General features: G+C 27.0%; 2 protein-coding genes across 2 annotated transcripts; both read left to right on the top strand.

Annotated features, from left to right (window-relative positions):
* The first annotated feature begins 33 nt into the window (after positions 1 to 33).
* LOC132925379 (uncharacterized) lies at positions 34 to 6,320 on the top strand. The gene is made up of 9 exons (XM_060989784.1): positions 34 to 64; positions 781 to 932; positions 1,790 to 1,930; positions 2,993 to 3,065; positions 3,148 to 3,311; positions 3,397 to 3,508; positions 4,539 to 4,753; positions 5,652 to 5,820; positions 6,085 to 6,320. Exons 1-9 carry the CDS (start codon positions 34 to 36, stop codon positions 6,174 to 6,176), a joined length of 1,149 nt encoding a protein of 382 aa, XP_060845767.1. The 3' UTR covers positions 6,177 to 6,320.
* A 2,013-nt stretch (positions 6,321 to 8,333) lies between these two features.
* Positions 8,334 to 18,140, top strand: LOC132923943 (importin-5). The gene is made up of 19 exons (XM_060987959.1): positions 8,334 to 8,881; positions 10,010 to 10,159; positions 10,224 to 10,450; positions 10,514 to 10,607; positions 10,685 to 10,789; positions 10,848 to 10,973; positions 11,030 to 11,241; positions 11,331 to 11,453; positions 11,518 to 11,626; positions 11,697 to 11,850; positions 12,250 to 12,581; positions 12,645 to 12,774; positions 12,830 to 13,195; positions 14,487 to 14,599; positions 14,675 to 14,815; positions 14,885 to 15,034; positions 15,093 to 15,463; positions 15,524 to 15,743; positions 17,085 to 18,140. Exons 1-19 carry the CDS (start codon positions 8,795 to 8,797, stop codon positions 17,172 to 17,174), a joined length of 3,300 nt encoding a protein of 1,099 aa, XP_060843942.1. The 5' UTR covers positions 8,334 to 8,794; the 3' UTR covers positions 17,175 to 18,140.
* Positions 18,141 to 18,224: the final 84 nt, after the last annotated feature.

The following is an 18,224-nucleotide window of genomic DNA, read 5'->3' as shown; positions in this document are numbered from 1 at the left end:
CATTTTTTCTATCTTTACGCAGTGTGTTACACAATGTATCGAATTAAATCATTAAACAAAACCGGTATGTCAAAACAAAAAACACAATGTAGTAACTATAATCTTAGAATAAAATCATATTACTATTTAGTATTTAGCATGTAAGATAAGTTAATTATTAATTTGAAAATTATTGTTTATATACAGTTATTGAAATTTATAATAGTAAATTATAAAGCTATTATTTTCTCCCAGTAACTTGATTAAGAAATTGTTCCTTGAGGAACTTAGAAATTAATAACTATAGTGGTGAGTGCAAAACCAAATTTGTGGCCAAACAAATATGTGGTTGGTGGTTAATAGAAACATTTTATTTTAGTAACGTATCAATACAATAGAGTTGGAATTTTTTGTCTTTAATTGTATCATTAAATGAATACAAGCGATAAGTATTTTAAGTATTTTAATTATCAAAAGTAAAAATGGTGAGTAAAATTATTTGTTTTTAAATAATGTGTCACCAACTATGTTTGTTTGGTCATTACTATAGCCACCACTGCTAAAGTCTAAGGCTCCGATTTATTATAATTTATAAGATTGATTAAGTAAAATATGACAATTGTGTATTTACAGCTCAGTAAAATAAGTCAATACCTTAAAAATTGTTGGTACACCTTATTTTATTTTTAAATTCTTATTTTATAATTTATGCAGAAATTGGTAAATAATATACTTGTGTAATGATGATTTGATTTGATTTTAATTCTTACTAATTACACAATTATTTTTATTATTTTTTAGGTGGCAATAGTCACGGTAACCCGTATACCAGAAAGATCGAAACTTTCAGACAACAACAACCACCACCACCACCACCACAACAACAACTACCACCACCACCACCACAACAACAGCAAGCTATGTCTCTTGGGTTGAATTGTATAACAACACCAGTAAGCTTGGATTTTTTAAAATTAGTTTCAATTATATCATCAATAATTGTCATTTAATATTAAGTGTCTATACTTATTGATTTAGATACATACAATATTAATCTCTTAGTCTTTTTAATTTATATATAATAATATGTACTTTTTAAAATTTAAATGAGCCTATTTTTAATTAGTTTATGAAATCTAAATTTTAAAATAGGTAAATGGTCAAATATTTATATTTAGGATTATTGTTTATGATGCCGGTATATTATAAAATCATTGAATGTATTTTTTTGCAATTTATTTAAAAACATTTTTGCTACATTTTGACTTCTCTAAAATAAGTACCAATTACATGAACAATATAACTAGTTAATATATTTACTTTTTAAATAGGTATATAAAAAATAAATTTTACCTAATGAAGTATATTCACACCAAATTTTACTTTCTGATAAAAATATTTAGAAAATAATTTAAAAGATAATTAGTTATCATTAACTTTAATAGTATTGAGAATTTATAAGCTGCTTCTTTACTGTTTTTGAATACTTAAGTCACGTGGGTGATGTGTCCTCTTAATAATAATAAATGTTATGGCAGTCTTTGGAAGACTCAAGTACTCGACTAATTTATATAAATTAAATAACTTTATTTTTATTTGTTCAACTTAAATATTCTTAGTAAATTTAATAGTCTAAAATTCTAAATGATAATTGAAATTGAAATTTATTATATTTTTATTAATATAATTGATACTCAGTTAACTGCTATCTTGGCTGGTATTTATTAATTATAATTTTCTTTTCTAGCTTTAAAAATTACCTTTATGATAATAATATTAATATAGTAACTAAATTTTCTTTCATTTTTAGAAATCAGCTAGTCCAATGAAAAATCAACAACCTTTGCCTTTACATGATTTACCATCACAATCACCTTGTCCCAATCCAGTGGCTGAAACTCCAATACCAAATACTTCGGTTACTCAATCGTCTACAATTCAAGATTATCAGGTACATAGTTATGTATTTTACATTTAACCTTTTCAATAAACAAATATACATATTTATATTTGTACAACAAATCACTATTATCTCTAGTTTTAAAAACTTATTTACAAATTTATTTGCTATTGCCTTGAGCAATATTTTTTTTAATGAATACTAATTACATTTATGTATTAAAAACTCAAAGATTATTTAAATATGACACCAAACCATAATATATGTACATTGATTTAAAAACTAATTATTTACATTTCAAAAGAACATGTCTATGTATTCTGACAGATTTTATGCTTCCCGCATATATTATAAACTTATAGTACATCTATTTCAGAGTGATTTCAGTCGTAGTGCAAATTTGATCAATCCATATCATTTTTGGATTAAAGATTGCAAATATTATTCCTGGGGTGTCTCGCATAAACGAGAGACAGCTAAGCTTAAAATTTGTTGCGGTGTTGTAAATTCAGTATGGTTGAAGCTATTACTTGTTGCCAATAATACTTATTATTTTTTTATAAATATAAAATTCCCAGTATGATTAATATTGATATAATCAATTATTTGAAAGAAAACACATTTTGAGTATTCAATTAATGGTTATTAATCAACAAATTAATTCTATCTTTTTTATTTAGTTACCAATATTAAACTATTTTAAAGTTTTGATGTATCCTGATTGGTAACTTGTAAACCCAACCATTAATTTGATGCCATATTTATTATATCATCTGACCAGTAGGATTCTGTAAATCTACAAAAATTTTGTGTTTATTTACAGTCCAAGTCAGTGGTATTTTGTTATCATTTGTGATGGATGGTGTCATAGCTTTTTTTGTAATTACATAGACCTTGGCAGATCAAACACTGCCCTTTTATAACAACAATAATAATTATAATAATAATGACAATATTAGTTATAATACAATTAAAATATTATTATTATTTTTATTATTTATGCTAAACTGTTTCGATGTATTATCTGCTAAAGTATATGTGTCTTGCGCAAACTGAAAATACTTCTTCGCCACATTTATAAATATTGCTTATGTTGTCTCATTGGCTATATAGAATAAACAGATAAAACTTGAAGATGAAAAATCAATTAATGAGAAGTCTGAAGTAAAATGGCCAGTCAAACGTAGTATGTCAATGCTTTTTAAATTAAATTATTGTTATTTTTATTAATTGATTGTTTTAAATTTCCTAATTTATTTTCATAATAGAGATTAATAAGGAAGAACGGAAAAAGCGACTGAATGCTCGAATGCGTCGCTTAGTATCACCCAAAAGTCCATTAATGGTATTTTCTGAGTTGTTCAAAGATGTACCAATTCACTTACAAGAGCACCCACTTCATAATGTTATGAGTTATACTGCTACACTCGAGGTAAGATATAATTGAATTAAATAATTTGATTTTGTTTCTTGTGAAATAATTTAATAATTAATAATTATACTTTAAAAATATGTAGGTTGATGGTCAAATGTATTCTGGAAATCATATTTCCAAGACTCAAGCCAAACAAAAGGCATGTGAAAACTTCTTGCGCATTATGTTAGCAAAAAAAATAAGTGAACGATCTGGTAAGTTAAAAGTATTGAATTAGTTAACTTTTAATATTGTTTATATAATATATATATATACTAGCATACCCATCTCAGCTCCGCCCAAAATTTTAATTAATAATAATTAATTATTTATTAACTTTATCGGACTAAATTTATGCTTATGTCATTCTCTGTGATGTCCTCTTTAATTTAAAAAAAAAACTGTTCGACGATTGAATAAGTCGTTTCGGAGTGTATCCCAAACATACAAACAAACGCTATCATTTTATGTATTAGTATAGAGTAATTAAATAACTAATTCCATACTAACATTTTAGTATAAACTATAAGCGAAACATTATACAGTGCCGGCCCAAGATATTATGGCGCCCTTAAAAATATAGCTTAAATATATATAACAATTCATTATTATAAAGAAATGTAATTATTACACACCGTTATTATTTAAAAAAAATTTTTACTAAAACATAAGTTTTTACAATTTTTTGAGCACCTACAAATGCGCTTCCTGCGCTCCTATTCTGGAGGCGCCCATGCCTTGAGCCGCCACTGACATTTATCAACGAACTCGTCTCTTTGAGTGGTTTTTTCTAACTAAACAGACACTCTAGTATAATATATAACAATATTAGTACCTAATATATAAACCTATAATAATAAAATTATTGAAAAACATGGTATGGAAAGTATTTTACTTTCGGAACAATTATATTCATATCTATTCGCCAATAAAACACACACAAAAGAAAAAAGGTCAGATTACAGGTAGCTGGAAACCCGCGGGCCGCCGTAATAATATATTATATAGGTATACAATTTATACGTTTATTTTAATTAATAATAACAAATTATTTATTAATTTTATCGGACTAAATTTATGCTTATGTCATTCTGTGATGTCCTCTTTAATTAAAAAAAAAACTGCACGACAATTGAATAAGTTGTTTCGGAGTTTATTCTGAACATACAAACAAACGCTATCATTTTATATATTAGTATAGATATATTGATATATATATATAAATACTGTCATATATTTTATTAGAAAAAAAAGAAGAATCCCCGATGGAAGTTGAGATGGAAATTGGAGAAAATAGTTCAGTATCAAAACCTAAAGGACCACCACAGGAAGATTTCCCATGGCCACATTTTGCTTCATTAGCTATGCATAACTTAATAAATCAATGGGAACTACAGCCTGTTGTTACAAAAGCTAATTATGTACAAGAAGAACCAAATGTTATCAAATCACAACCTAAGGTGAATAATTATTATAATTTACCATTTACAATTTATTCTAAACTAACAGTAATTAATACAAATTGATTGATTTTGAATTTGCTGGAATAGAAAGTAATATAATATAGTTATGTTAAAATTAGGACTTTTATTGATTTTTTTTTAATTATTATTATAAGAATATTAATTAGTTATACCATTGGTTCTTCAATATTTGTAATACATACAGTTCTGAGAATGGTTTTTTGTAATCTTTTTCCAGGGTATACATAGTATCTATAGCCTAATTGTTAAACTTAAACTATTAAGAAGGCATCACACCTGCATGTGTTGTCTCCATCTTACAAGTGTGCAACATAGCAAATTTATGCTCAGAAGATCACGTTTAGCTCCATTAGATTAAAAATTATAGTGAATCGACCTATTATCAAACTTGATGGTAAAAACATTATCTGTGTTTATATGTTAGTTTTTTAGCATGTTATGTGTATATAATATAGTGTAAATTAAAAATGCTCATAGCTCACTTAAAAACTAAATAATTATTAAAATCTAAAATTCAACTATAAAAATAATGTTTTTACCATCAAGTTTTATAATGGATCGATCGCACTCTAATTTTTTGACTGACGGAGCTAAACGTGATCTGCTGAGCGTAAATTGATTATGTTGCGCAATTATAAGACTGACAATTTATACAGATGTTGTGTCCTCTTAACTCTTAAGGTTGAAAATTTAATAACAATATGCAGTATCTTTATAGATAAATTAAATTAAATTTTATTTCTTATTTTATTCCCTTTATTACTCGCGTAATAAGAAATTTAATACTAATTCAATTTCATATTTTGTTACCTTGGCTTTTAAATGTATACATGCATTATATTATAATTTTTTAACCTAACCCCTTTTATTTTAGATTGGAGCCATGAGAAAGTTTCCTGAAAACCCGAAAAACTGTAATCCAATACAGTTAATAAATCAAATAAAGCCTGGTGTAAAATTTGTTGAAACAATAATTACGTCAAAAACTAATTTTTTTTTTCAAGTAAACTGTGTAATAGATGATGTTCCATTCACTGGACAAGGTAATATTTTTTGTAACATATTACATTATATATTTTATTTGTAAATGATTTAAAAATTCCATTTAATGTAAACTCTCATATGATTTTTTTTATATAATCATTTTATCATATATAACATAAATAAAAGCCTAATATTAGTTTTAATTTTATGTATTGACAAAATAGTTTATTCAAATAAAAATGTATATAACAAATTTTGGTTGGATTAGTAGGTATTTATATAAAAAAAAATTTCAATTAATGTCTAACTATTATATTTTATAGGATCGACAAAAAAAGCAGCCAAAAAGGAATGCTGTATTGCAGCAATAAAAAGTATTTGGCAATTTGATTTCCATGCCATAGAAGATAATTAACTCATTAAGAATTATATTTGATATTTATAATAATATACGTTTGTGTACTAGTTATTTTTATTAGTCAACTGTATTTATTTTATTTTATTATCGATTAGAATACTTATGAGGTTATTATTATATGGACATAGTATTAACTATTAATTTTAATATTTATATTTTTTTTCATTATAGTAATATGGAATTAAATAACATACTTAACGTATAATGGATTAGAATCACCCTAATCCTGAAGTTATTTATTTAAATCTATATAAAATAGATAGATTATTTGTATATATATAAATGTTTTGTCTATTAATATACTTTGAAAAACAAATTACATTTAACTTTTGAATAATAATAATTATAAACAAAATATATTTAAAGTACAATTCATCCTAACCTAATCTGAAGTATTCTTAGCATATAATATGTTTTTGGATTATACATGGATGATGGATTTATATTATATACTAGTAAACTAGACTATGCATCTGGGTACTTGCACAATTTGTAAAACAAAGATTTTTTTATTAAATTGTTTAATCTTAAAAAAAAAAAAAAAAATTTGGTCAACATATAAGTAAAAAATAAAGATAGTTAGATATAAAAAAAACTAGTTTTAAATAGTTTTTACTTTTTATTATTGTATTTTTATGTTTTGATTTTTAATTGTTTATTTTTTTCTTTCTTCACTGATGCCTAAATTACATAACATATTATTAGACTTGAGCAGCAATTTTCATAGAAATTAGAAATAACAACAATTTTAACATATAGTAATAATGGTTACGTTTTATGTAAGTTGTAAGTCCTAGTCTTGTATAGGCTATTAGTTAGAATACAAGCAGGTAAGCTATTAATTTAGGTAATATATAAATAATATGTCAATATGTTCACACTACAACATCAAAACCATTTTTAATTTTTCATGAAATTTCAAGGGACATGGACCAATTGCGCCGAACACAACATTTTCGTCTAGGGTTGGTATACCATTTGCGTTCCTAATATTTTAGGTTTAGTGAAGAAACAAATTATAATGTAATGTAACTGGTATTTAATTTTGAATAATTGACGATCATAAAATAACTTGTAAAATGCGAAAAAAAATTATTTATTTATTTATATTATATTATTTATTGATACTCACAAATAAATCGGTTAGTGTTTTTATTTATTATATAATAATAATAACTAGGTATAAATAATAAAAATAATATAAATACGTTTTCCTTAGGTATTGTAAAATTTTTTTAGCTCAATTGATATATTATAAAAAAGTAATTTTAGACGCAATTGATAACTACCATTTCAAGGACTGCAACCCTGCCAGCCCCTTAGCAACTCAACTGTTATGATTGCAATCTATTGATATTGGTTTTTGTAATAATAATGAATAAAATGTCCATACATCAGTTTTTAGGAATATCCGACACAATTAGGTACCATCCATAAAATATATTATGAGTTTACGACAATCAAGTAACATGTGGCTCTACATCAATTTTTTTTTTAATTCTAGTAAGATGAAGTAGACTAAGTAGACGAATATTATATGACAAATATTTCAAATTTCAAATATAAACGTTTTATGAATTCTTATATGTTTTCTTTTTTATATTGTTTAAGTAAATTTGTTTTCAAAATTTTTATCACGATATTAAATCGATTATTATTTATACGTTAGAATGAAATTAGGCCTTTCGTGTAAACCATTCCATTTCAAACCCCATCAAATATTATTTTAAAATGGTTTGTGTCTACCACTGAGTGGCAATTGATCAAACACTGCGTGGAGATGATATCTTCTTGAGAAATGAGGATTAAATAGAAAATGTAAAATTAATACAATTTATGATAAATGATAATTATTGACAAAATAATTTTTTTAATTTATTTGTTATGAGTATGACTCATTTCATCAGACATGAATCATAATAGTACAATACAATCAATTCACCTTGATTCAAATCCAGTGGTTTAAATATTATATTCAAGGACGCGGCAAGCCTTATCAGCTGCGAAATATGATTAATAAATTGACCTTGGATTCAGTTTAGTTCAGTTGGTTCAGTGGTTATCAGGATTACCGTACGGCCCCAGTGTGTACCTTGTACAATGGTCGTCGAACATCATGGCGAGCCAGTAGTCACACTGTCACGCACGTTGGACATCCCTGCGCCGTTACGATATGCCGCGCCGAGCCGCGGTATTATTCATACTAATTACTTGGTATAAGGTAAGGTACGAACGACATTATATTCGTAACCAAACCATCATTATCGTGAACCGTGGACCGAAGTCTCACATTTTTATGCTCTACGCCTCAACAGTCAACTTTACTGATTTGCAGCGTGTAGGAGCAAGGACTAAAGGATAAAGATAAACTTTAATTCAGACTTCTTAAGCACATCGCCGGCCCTGCAGAACGGAGTACGCATTACGAAATTTGAACTAAAGCCGGATTGGCGAAGCACGGGCATACATTTTAACCGGTAGTACAACAACTCGTGGTCATCAGTGGCATCCGCTTGCCGGCAACAATACACGCTAACGGGTGTTTAATCATCGATAACAAGGTTTGCAGCGCAATAACTATCACAGGAACCGAGACCGTCATCACGAACTCAATCATGGCCGGAGGCGACAATATGGGTGATTTCCATCAAATACTTGCTAGCCTGCTGAGTACTGACAACAATGTGCGACTGACCGCCGAGGTAAATTAATATTTTTCACTGTAAGTCGATTACGGAATGGGTGGCCGTTTATTCCTCATTATCTCAAGGATGGTGGTAGTTGTTCGAGTCCCTCATTTGTCTCCAATGCTCAGTGTATTATCTGTCTATCATTACATTTATTCATTGAATAAGAAATTTGAACTAACAGGTATAATGTGTGTGTTCGAAAACTGTTATTTCTATTGAACTTTGTAATGTTTCCACTGATTGTCTGTTTTAGTCTGAGTATTAATATTGTGAATACTCGTCAACTACTTGTTGATTTTGGTTTAATTTGATTTGATTTGTGTTAACAACTGAAATTATATATATCTACTTTAATCTTCTCATGGATTTCTTAAATGTAACTTTTGTTAACAGGTATTGCAAATTTGTTCGTTGTTATTATTTAGTAGAAATACCTAATTATTTTTATTTATTTTTTTATTTCAATTTTTATTCAGTAATCATTATTATTTAGAACGTGATATTGTTTTACTTAAGTTTGAAGTTTCTAGATTAGACCATTAAAAGGTTTAATTTAAGCCAGGTTTCCATTTAACTGTTTCATATTGTGTTTTTTTACAAACATAAAATAAATAATTTGTTACAAGTTACCTCTAAGTTGAGCTATGTTCAACTACATGATACTGTAGGATAGCGGTAATTCAGTTCAATACTCTGTTTAATGAAAGAATAGTATCACTGCACATACAACTGACAAAAATTACTTGTCCCTATTCGAAAGCAACTGGTGGTAAGGGGATGAGCCTAGATGTTTCGTGCTATAGTGGGAAGAAACAATGAAGTTTTAATCTGCGGCACAGTACTTTGCTCCCTATGAATAGAGTATACTTGTACTTGTTTTAACATTTTTTTTTTTTAATAGTTTAATGATTTTCATTAAAATATTTCCTTTGAATCCAATAAACTTGGTTTCAGTTTAATTAAATTATTCTATTTTTTTTTTTTTTTATCAGTATGAACTATATACTTTAATATATAATAGACTTTTCTAAGATAACTATTAAAGTACCTCTACCTATTAGTTTATATGAATAGTAGATTGTAATTGTTTTTGTATTTTATACTTGAATTTATATTATAAAATTTTTTTTTTCTTTTTAGGAAACGTATCAAGCGTTACCTTTAGAAACAAAAGTATCATATTTATTCAATGCTGTACAAAATCAAGCCGGTGATATAGATGAAAAACAAGTGGCAGCTGTAATGTTGCGTAGACTTATGGCCAATGAATTCATGGATTTTTATTCTCATGTTAGTTCTTTTTTTACTTAAATGTATGGATTTATTTGTTTTTTTAACTAACTTTTAATTTTAGTTGTCACCTGAAAATCAGAAACAGTTTAAAAACAATTTGTTATTAAGTGTAAACAATGAAAAAAATGACATATTACGTAGACGCATGTGTGATGTTGCTTCCGAGGTAGCTAGAAATCAGCTGGATGATGATGGTAATAACAGCTGGCCAGAATTTTTGAATTTCCTGTTTCAATGTGCTAATTCTCCTTCAAATGATATGAAAGATTCTGCGCTTAGAATGTTCACGTTAGTAAAGCATTTTTGATACTTTAATTAAAATTTGTCTTACTAATTTTTTTCATATATTAGAAATGTACCTGGTGTTTTTGGTAATCAACAATCAAATTATTTGGTTGTGATAAAACAAATGCTTCAACAATCATTAAATGTACCTGATTCAAATGTAAGTCTTAACAGCTATTAGTTGTTATTAAATTTCACTTATTCATTTTTTTTTTTTATATATATATATATATATAGGTACAAGTACAAGCTGTGAAAGCTATTTGTGCTTTCATATTACACCATGATAAAGTTATAGAAATTCAAAAACAATTTACTGATTTATTACCAAACATGATGAGAGTAAGGTTTTATAAAAAAATTGAATAAAATAAAAAACTACTGTATTTTGTTTTTATAGATAACAAATGAAAGCTTAATAGCTGAAGAAGATGATTCTTTGATTAAACTATTGGTTGAATTAGCTGAAAATGCACCAAAGTTTTTAAGATCTCAGTTGTCAAATATTGTAGAAATGTGTTTGAGGGTAATTTAATTATTTTACGCAAATATTGTTCAGAATTATATTATTAATATTTTTAGTATCTTGGAAACGAAGAGGCAAGTGAATCATACCGCCAGATGTGCCTTGAAGTAATTGTTACATTAGCTGAAACAGCTCCAGCAATGATGCGTAAAGAATCATCTAAGTATATTATACAATTAATTGGACAAGTATTAGAACTTATGGCTACTGTGGAAGATGATGATGATTGGGGTACTCAAGATGATCCAGATGAAACTGACCAAGAAAGGTATTACTACTTTTATTGGCAATTCATTTCTTATCGTGCATTTTCATATTTAAAAGTATCTAATGTGTTTGTGTATTATTTGTTTTAAGTATGAGTGTTATAGCTGAATCTGCACTGGACAGACTAGCTTGTGGTCTTGGTGGTAAAACAATGTTGCCACATATATTAAGTAATGTCTCATCAATGTTAGCCAATCCAAATTGGAAATATAGGTAAAAAATATAATTTGGATATATTTTATTTCTTTGTATTTATTCAATAATTTTAATATTTTAGACATGCTGCATTGATGGCAATATCAGCTGTGGGCGAAGGTTGTCATAAACAAATGTTGCCTATGCTCCCAGAAATTTTGGATGGAATTTTAACTTTCTTACAAGATCCAGTAAGTAATTTAATGTTACAACTTAAAATTCAAAACAATGTTATCACTAATGTTATCATTATTTGTTTAGCATCCTAGAGTAAGATATTCAATGTGCAATGCAATAGGACAGATGGCAGCAGACTTCGCTCCCACGTTTCAAAAGAAATTCCATGACAAAATTGTGCCTGCTATATTACTGTTACTTGAAGATAATTTGAATCCTAGAGTACAAGCACATGCAGGTAAATTATAATCTACTTAAATTAAAATATTATTTAATATTTTCAATATAATTATTAATTGTAGTTATCTTAATAAATAATGAAATATACAAAATTTGTAAAAATTGTAGTCGAAAAAATATAATTCAAACACAAGGAAAACATTTAATTTTTGGAATTAAGTTATCATAGATTTATGACTTCATTCATCAAAAATATTATAATTTATAAACCTAATTTATTATTTTAATTTTCATATTCTTTGTTTCGACTAAATATTTTTTATCATATAAATTAGTATTAATTGTAATTCATTTTAGGCATTTTAAATTTAGATATATTAGTTATTTCTATTATTAGATGTGTAATTAATTTTAATATGATAAATTAATGATATTGAATTTTTTAAATTATTTTTAGGAGCTGCTCTTGTAAACTTTTGTGAAGATTGCCCAAAAAGAACACTTTTATCTTACATGGATCTGATTATGGTAAAACTTGAAAGTATATTGCAAGCCCGTATTGCTGATCTTGTGAAAGGTGGTGGTAGACGACTAGTATTAGAGCAAATGGTAACCACTATTGCATCTGTAGCTGACACATGCGAAGGAGATTTTATTAAATTTTATGACCATCTTATGCCATGCTTAAAAGAAATCATTCGTAATGCTGTTGCCCCTGAATTAAAGCTGTTGAGAGGCAAAACAATAGAATGTGTTAGCTTGATAGGTTTGGCTGTTGGACAAGAGAAAGTAAGTTAATTAATAATTATAACATTTATTTTATTGAAATGTTTAAAATTGTGTTCTATGTAGTTTTTGCCGGACGCTAGTGTTATAATGGATTTAATGCTGGCAACACATAACAAAGATGAGAAACTCTCAGAAGATGATCCACAAACTTCATACTTAATATCATCTTGGGCTCGAATGTGTAAAGTGATGGGTATGTGTTATTTAATTAATTGTGTTTAAGTTACTAATAAAGAACAATTTAATAGGTCAACAATTTGAACAGTATCTTCCTTTGGTGATTGGTCCAGTAATGGCTGCGGCTTCATTAAAACCTGAAGTTGCATTGTTGGATAATGATGACATGAGTAATATGACTGACAATAGCGAATGGCAGTTTGTACCCCTAGGGGAACAGCAAAACTTTGGTATTAAGACTTCAGGTCTAGAAGACAAGGCATCAGCCTGTGAAATGCTTGTATGTTATGCACGAGAATTGAAAACTGGTTTTGCACCCTATGCAGAAGACGTTGTTAAACTTATGGTGCCTTTATTAAAATTTTATTTCCATGATAATGTTCGAATTGCTGCAGCTCAAAGCATGCCTAGTCTTTTGGAGTGTGCAGAAATAAGAGGTATGTTAAGATTTTAATTCCTGATCTACTATACCAGTGTTTCTCAACCGGTGTGTCGCCGCTGAAGTCTAAACATGTCACGGGAAGTACTAATAATAAATGTATGAACCTTGTTGACACTATATTTACAACAATTAATAGGTATTATTCTTTTTTTTTTTTATTGTGTCTCAAAATATGAAAATGTTTAATAGTGTGTCGCCATCATACAAAGGTTGAGAAACACTGTACTATACACTAACTTTTTTCTATTTGTCTCATATCAACAATAGAGTGGACCTTAGTTATTGTCTTCTCTAGAAGAAGTAAAAAGATAAATATTTTTAATTTCTTCCTTTAAACAATAAACAATAATGTTATTGAATCAACTGTTGGATTGTAATTGTCAAATTTTAAATTTATATAATGGACTAAAAAAAAAAAACAAATTATTTGGTAGCATAGTAAGAAGCATATTAGTTTATTTATAGTATCTATTTAGCCAGATTCTTAACCTTTTATGACATATGATCCACTTAAAAATTTTCTTTAACCATAATTTTCCGAGTTATTTAATTAAAAAAATATAATTTTTAATATAATATTTTTTATGAGTGGGTGTTTGGACATCTCCCTTTATATTTATATATTATGGTTTTATATAAGATAAAAGAATAAATTTGAGAACATGTTTTATAATTATTTAGTTAAAGATGACACTGAGTTATATAGGCAGTGTAGTGCAGGGGTCATCAATTAATATTTTTGAAGGGCCATATTAGGGATCTGAAAACTTTTTGCAGGTCATCAAAATTCTAAGTACATATTTTTAACACATAATAGAACAATAGGTATTATTTTAAAATTGGATGTAATGAGAACAAACTTTTTTTAATTTATGATTTGCTATTGCTTATAAAGTTATAAACATTAATAATATAATTAATATTAGTATATTACAAATATTTGAAAAAACTTAAAATAAAAATGAATTATGAATACAATAAAATAGATAGGTGTAAAGTGAGAAAAATGACCAACCAATATATCAGCTGTTGTCAGTAAAATCCAATAATATATAACAAAAATAATAATTTACAACAATATTACATATAATGTTGCCGTAATATGTGTTGTTTATTCTTTGTCTGTAGACTGCCATTTGGTGACCTATGGTGTATAGTGTTTAATATTTGAGTTAATTGTCCTGTTTTAAAATTTAAAGATTTGTTGTTGATTAGTATTAGTATTAAGTTAATGTGTTTCATCCTCTTTATAATTTATTATTTACAAATTATTTTGTTTGTAACAGGACCAGAATATTTGCAACATATGTGGGGTTATATCTGTCCTGAACTTTTACAAGCTATTGAATCTGAACCTGAACCAGATGTTAGTGCTGAGATGTATGATGCATTAGGAAAAGTAAATAACTTAAAATAATTATTATAGTTTAATATATTTTAATTGTTATATTTATTTTTTTAATGTAATTTTAAGTGCATAGAATTATTGGGAACAGGATGTTTATCAGACAAATGGATGAAAGATCTATTGCATACTTTGGAAAAAAATTTAAATTCTCACTTTGAAAATGAAGCTCAACGTTTTGAAAGACGCAAAGATGAAGATTACGATGAGGTATGAATTTATGAGATTTTTTTGTTAATTTATTATTGTAAGCTTTTAATGTAAACTGTATATTATTAGGTTGTAGAGGAAAGACTAGCTTTGGAAGATACTGATGATGTCTACAAATTAAGCAAAATGACTGACATTCTGCATGCTCTTTTTGTTACTTTTAAAACAGACTTCTTTCAGTATTTTGATCTTATTGTACAACAATTTGCTAAACTATTGGTAAGATTTTACTATGCTCATTTATTCTATATTTTAACTTAAAAAATCATATTTATAGGATTCTGATAAAAGTGCATCTGATCATCAGTGGGGTCTTTGTGTCTTTGATGACCTTATCGAATTTTGTGGACCTGGTTGTGCTAAATATCAAGAATATTTCTTACGACCTATGGTTGGATATGTTACGGATATTAACAGTGAAGTTCGTCAGGCAGCTATTTATGGCTGTGGAGTGCTAGGCATGTGTGGAGGACCTAGTTTTGCGGGCGTGTGCGCTGAGATCATGCCATTCCTTCTACAAGTGATCAACAACAGTGAAGCCCGATCTGCTGAAAACATAAGTGCAACTGAAAATGCCGTATCAGCCATTGCCAAAATATTAGAATTTAACAGTTCAGCTGTTAATGTTAATGAAATATTACCTCTCTGGTAAAACAAAAACTATAGCTCGATCATTTTGTTTAAAATAATATCAATATAATATTTTAGGCTGTGCAACTTACCAGTTTGTGAAGATACTGATGAAGCTCCATTTGTATATGGTTACTTGTGTAAGCTCATTGAAAATCACCATCCTTTGGTATTAGGACAAAACAATTCTAATATCCCTAGTTTAATAAGGATTATTGCTGAAGCATTTTTGCATGATGCAATTGACAGGTCACATACTGTTGCCCAGCGAATGATAATGATTGTTAATGGAATACAGGTAATTATAGTATTTTATTTTAACTTGATATAATATAAAATGTATACATATATAATTATAACAGACTTTTATATAAATTATATATTTTCCAATTTTTTTTTTATTACTGATTTGATCGAATTCCTTATTGTTATTTTTCCAAAAAGTCGTAGATTCTTATACTGTAAAATAAACTCCAGGGGACCGAATTTTTTTCTCGTTATAACAGAAATTTCATTGTAAGCTTTTTATAAGCCCTGATTTTTGGCAGGAGACTTCTTTCGTTGTAACGGAAATTTACTGTATTATTATTTTTATTATATTGAACAATTTGTAATTACTTAAACAAGCTTACTAATTAATTATTTAAGTTAATTAACTTTTTTAATTTAGAACATACAAAAGTAGGTTTTCTAAAAAGTAAGGTTACACAATTTAAAAATACAATAAATACATACATTTTTATCAAATTTATAGATATAAATAAACTTGTACCACAATAATATGTATAATATGTATTATTATAAATTGTATAATATTATATAAGCATCTGGTGGGATGTTTCAGATCCCATGGACACTCCCCCACTTACCCGTAAATCCGCCACTGGTTCTGAGAAACTGGTGAAAGTTTAAAAACGCAACAATCTTATGGTCTTAGGATAGGAAATTGTCATTCGCCCCCTTATAATCTAGATTTTTTACACAATGATCAACATTTTTTAATGTGCTCAAGAAGTATTTAGGTGAATAACAACAAATAATTATGTGAAAGAGTGACTTAAGGATGTAGTATGCGAGTTCTTTAACACTGGTGACAGATATATCTAGTGCCAAATGTGCCAACAAAAATTTATCATTTTAAAAAGTTATATTTGGGAAAATAACTACACTCTGTCCAGCGAGAGAACGCGCTGCAAACCGACCAAAATCAGTTATTCTGCACATTCCCTGATGATACCCAGCCTAAAGTGAACCAGTTTTGATAGCATGGTGATACAGGGGGATGCGCAGAATCGGCGCGTTCTCTTGCTGGACAGACCATATATGCCTGTGGTACAATTTGAATATTTCATGAAAACATATGTTCTTCTCAATTAAAAAAAAATAATCTAATCTCACCTTTTGGATGATTCTCATACATAAAATATTAATCAATTAACCATAGTAAATGTAAAAATATAAAAATAGATAAAATATTAAATTACAATAACTAACTAAAATTGTATGGGAATATGATGTGATGACTGATGATATAATAATATAATATTTATAAATTATGTTTATTGTTATTTATTAATACTAGTTAAGTATAAATATTTAATTTTAATTAATTATTTTGTTATTTAAAATATGATTTTAGGCAAACCAAGAGGTATTTAATGCATGTTTAGCTGTATTGAATCCAGAACAGATGAAGATGTTACAAAGTCTTCTAATGACTAATAATTGATTTTGACATTTACCCGTTAATGTTTTATTTTTGTGACAAATTTGAATCTTTACTATAACCCTGCTTCTATTATTTTTAATTTATGTCATCCACTTGTTATTTTTTGTTATATAGTAACAAAATTAAATGATTTCGAAGATGTATTAAAAATATTTGAAATTTTAATACTCTTAAAAATTGAAATTAAATTAATGTTATATACTTATTATATAAACATTGTATGATTTAAATTGATAATATGTACTACTACTTTTGTAATATACATTTTATTTTATATCTTTAGATATCATTGATGATAATTTTTATTCATAATTTTATTTTATAATGTAAAATAATATTTACTATTTATAACTACTAATTACATATTGTTTTTTGCCGTATTAGAAAACATAAGTGTACGCTAAGTTATAATTTTTCCTTCAGATTTAGTAACATGTAAAATTATTGTTATTACTCAAGTTTTCATCAAAATGTCTATTTATGATAGAAAATATCTTGTAGCAACTGGTATTGTATGCTTCTCTTTATGAGTACATTATTATATAGACGACCATATTATAATTTTTTTTTTTTGCAGAAATAAGAACATTACTTACAGTCTAATTTATTTATGCAATGTTAAAATATTTAAAAATGTGAATTATGAAAAAAAAAAAATCAGTTTTTAAGATTAAAGTGGATGTTATCTTACCTTATTAATGCTTACTATGATTGAATCAAATTGCATATTATTATTATTTTAGAGTTTGTAATTATTTTCAAAATATGTTATTAACAATATTATGTTTGAGGAGAAACATGTTAGAAATGTGACCCACTTGCAATATTAATGAATTTCCATTACCAAATTTTGGTATTCAATGCAGTGTTGATAATATTAACGAATTTACAATTGTATAATGAATAATATGTGGAATGTATTTAAATGAAAAAGATCATGTTCTATAAATAGACTACTAAAGATTACATCGGTGTTTTCTAAACCTTTTCCAGTAACCTGAGTATGATACTTTTTTTTGATAAACCGTGGATTTACATATACATTATTTT

Source organism: Rhopalosiphum padi, chromosome 1 (genome assembly GCF_020882245.1).
Source record: "Rhopalosiphum padi isolate XX-2018 chromosome 1, ASM2088224v1, whole genome shotgun sequence".
Taxonomy (NCBI): Eukaryota; Metazoa; Arthropoda; class Insecta; order Hemiptera; family Aphididae; genus Rhopalosiphum; species Rhopalosiphum padi.
Note: the sequence above shows the minus strand (reverse complement) of the source record. Positions and strands in the feature narration are given on the sequence as shown.

What these genes read in the sequence shown, in the direction of transcription:
- LOC132925379 (XM_060989784.1), top strand. Translation starts at nt 34, where the DNA reads ATGTATCGAATTAAATCATTAAACAAAACCG. An exon ending in TAAATCATTAAACAAAACCG is followed by an intron (nt 65 to 780) that starts GTATGTCAAAAC and finishes ATTATTTTTTAG; the next exon opens with GTGGCAATAGTCACGGTAAC. An exon ending in AAAATGGCCAGTCAAACGTA is followed by an intron (nt 3,066 to 3,147) that starts GTATGTCAATGC and finishes TTTTCATAATAG; the next exon opens with AGATTAATAAGGAAGAACGG.
- LOC132923943 (XM_060987959.1), top strand. Translation starts at nt 8,795, where the DNA reads ATGGCCGGAGGCGACAATATGGGTGATTTCCATCAAATACTTGCTAGC. An exon ending in TATTACCAAACATGATGAGA is followed by an intron (nt 10,790 to 10,847) that starts GTAAGGTTTTAT and finishes TTGTTTTTATAG; the next exon opens with ATAACAAATGAAAGCTTAAT. An exon ending in GGAGTGTGCAGAAATAAGAG is followed by an intron (nt 13,196 to 14,486) that starts GTATGTTAAGAT and finishes TGTTTGTAACAG; the next exon opens with GACCAGAATATTTGCAACAT.